At 31.8% G+C, this 2,500-nt stretch overlaps 1 protein-coding gene across 1 annotated transcript; it reads left to right on the forward strand.

The window, feature by feature from the left end:
- Positions 1-503: 503 nt before the first annotated feature.
- Positions 504-1,666, forward strand: LOC124914692 (allene oxide cyclase, chloroplastic-like). Its single transcript, XM_047455289.1, has 3 exons — positions 504-781; positions 851-972; positions 1,051-1,666. The coding sequence occupies exons 1-3, from the start codon at positions 553-555 to the stop codon at positions 1,450-1,452; spliced, it is 753 nt and encodes a 250-aa protein (XP_047311245.1). The 5' UTR covers positions 504-552; the 3' UTR covers positions 1,453-1,666.
- Positions 1,667-2,500: the final 834 nt, after the last annotated feature.

Below are 2,500 nucleotides of genomic sequence, written 5' to 3' on the forward strand. Positions count from 1 at the left end.
ATCACCGCTATGGAAGTCGACGAATCCAATGAAATTCATATATAGTTTAATAGACACTGCCTTCGCTTGTGGCGTTTGTTGATACTATTTATTGAACTTCAGAGTTGATGGACAATAATGTAAATGTATCGGTAGAGATAATGTACTTTCATGATTTTCTCGCTAAATGGGCTCATTTGAATACATTAGTATATCAAAGTGATGAAACGTGTAATAAACAATTGAGAAATGATTTCCACCACATTTGTAGAAAAAAAAATTATATTATCATTTTCATAAATTATATTAAACCAAATATTTTTCCAAAATTATATTACGATTAGTTTCATAAATTACAATAAACCATTTTTTTTTCAAAATTATATCTAGTTCTTAATTTTCATAAATTATATTATTGTTAAATACAAAAAGAGGCGATCATACTTTCCCACGTGTATCTTTTTACATATAATATTTATACATATATATATATATATATACCCACTACCGATCCTCTTCTTCTTCAACAAACACAACTTACCAACCTTTTCTCAGTTCCCTTTATCATCATCCATGGCTGCTGTTTCTTCAACCTCCGCCGCCCTAAGAAACATATCTTCTGCGGTGAAGTTCTCACCCTCAGTCACATCTTCCCTCACCGGAAAATTCCTCTCCTTTAAACCCTCATACCCATTTCTCCTCTCCCAAAAACTTCGTCTTCAACCTCCCACCGCCGCCGCCGCCGCCTCCAGATCCTTCTCTGTAAAGAATCTCTCCGATCCATCCGATTCTCCAAGACCCAGTAAGTATTTTCATCCCCTTTTTCATCCCCAAGTCATGGGATCTGTTAGTTAACTCTATTTTGTTACAGCTAAACTTCAAGAACTGTATGTTTATGAAATCAACGAAAGAGACCGTGGAAGCCCTGCTTATCTCCGATTAAGCCAAAAAACTGTTAATTCTCTTGGAGATCTTGTCCCTTTCACCAACAAAGTAAGTTTCAATTATACAAATTATATAAATCAGGCGTTTTCTCAACAATTCTCTCTAAAATTGAAAACTTGTTTATAGATCTATAGTGGGGATTTACAAAAGAGATTGGGAATAACAGCAGGACTCTGCATCCTGATCCGACACGAACCAGAGAAAAAAGGTGACCGTTATGAAGCCACCTACAGTTTCTACTTCGGTGATTACGGTCACATAGCCGTTCAGGGTCCTTACTTAACATATGAAGACAGTTATCTAGCGGTGACCGGTGGATCTGGTATCTTTGAGGGTGTTTATGGTCAAGTGAAGCTTCAGCAAATCATTTTCCCTTTTAAGCTTTTCTATACTTTTTATCTTAAGGGTATACCTGATTTGCCCGCTGAACTACTTGGATCGCCGGTGGAACCATCGCCGGCGGTGGAACCGTCGCCGGCCGCTAAAGCTTGTGAGGCTGGAGCTACCATTATAAATTTCACAAATTGAGGATGGTTTGATTTAATTATCTTGTAATTGGAATATTAGCTAAGAATGGAATGGAAAAGAGAGTGGACCGACCACCTTTAATTATTTTTAATTGTACTATGTTATTCCTTTTTTTTATGGGGTCTACCTAATTAAGCATTTGGGTATTTTAAAAATTATAACTATGTATTCAAAGGACTCAAATTCTTTTTATTAAGATGTAGAGTTTGTTGTTGTATTTCGGTATTTTATCAAGAAAAATGAAGTAGTTGGGTTTAAATTATTAAATAAATGTGTATATTTTTTTTGAAAGTATTTATTACAAGTTACAACTTGCAAGCAATTGATAAGAGAGTGACAAGGCAGGGCAGCATGTAACATGTTGAAGTAATTTGTTATTTTGATTGATTATTTGATTAATGAATCCAAACTATTGTTATCAAATAACCTGACTCATGTTTACTATATTTAGAAAAGGAAATTCAATTTTTTTGTTTTATTACCATGAATTATATTAGTTGAGACTCAAAATTGTTTTAGTCTTGTGACTTCTTTTTTTTTTGAATTATATATATATATATATATATATAAATGAAACGAGTGTATAAAAGTAAGTTATTGTCTATTTTTAATGAATTAAGAAGAAAATATTGAATTAATTAAGTTTTTTTATTTTTTTTTTCTTTGGAAAAACCTAACTAACCTACTAGTATAGTTGGTACAAGGTGCTATGTTTAGGCTTAATTATTATATTTATAAGATGGTCCCGACTGAGTACATTATTTTTTGTAACGTGCTCTAAAGTCTAACCCTTAAATATTATTGAGTTTACACATGTTTAAATATTTTAATTTTAACATTAACATATTATACATTTCTATTATTTTTTATAAGAATATTACAAGTAATTTGAAATAATAAGATTTGCATAGTTTATGTAACCTACCTAATTGAGTTGACACTACATCTGATTAAGAGATTTTGCTTGATCGTAAATAATATGATTAATAATTAGTTTTTATGTAGATATTTTTTTTATTTACATGTTTGGTCGGTTAGAAGATTAGGT

Source organism: Impatiens glandulifera, chromosome 9, assembly GCF_907164915.1.
Source record: "Impatiens glandulifera chromosome 9, dImpGla2.1, whole genome shotgun sequence".
Taxonomy (NCBI): domain Eukaryota; kingdom Viridiplantae; phylum Streptophyta; class Magnoliopsida; order Ericales; family Balsaminaceae; genus Impatiens; species Impatiens glandulifera.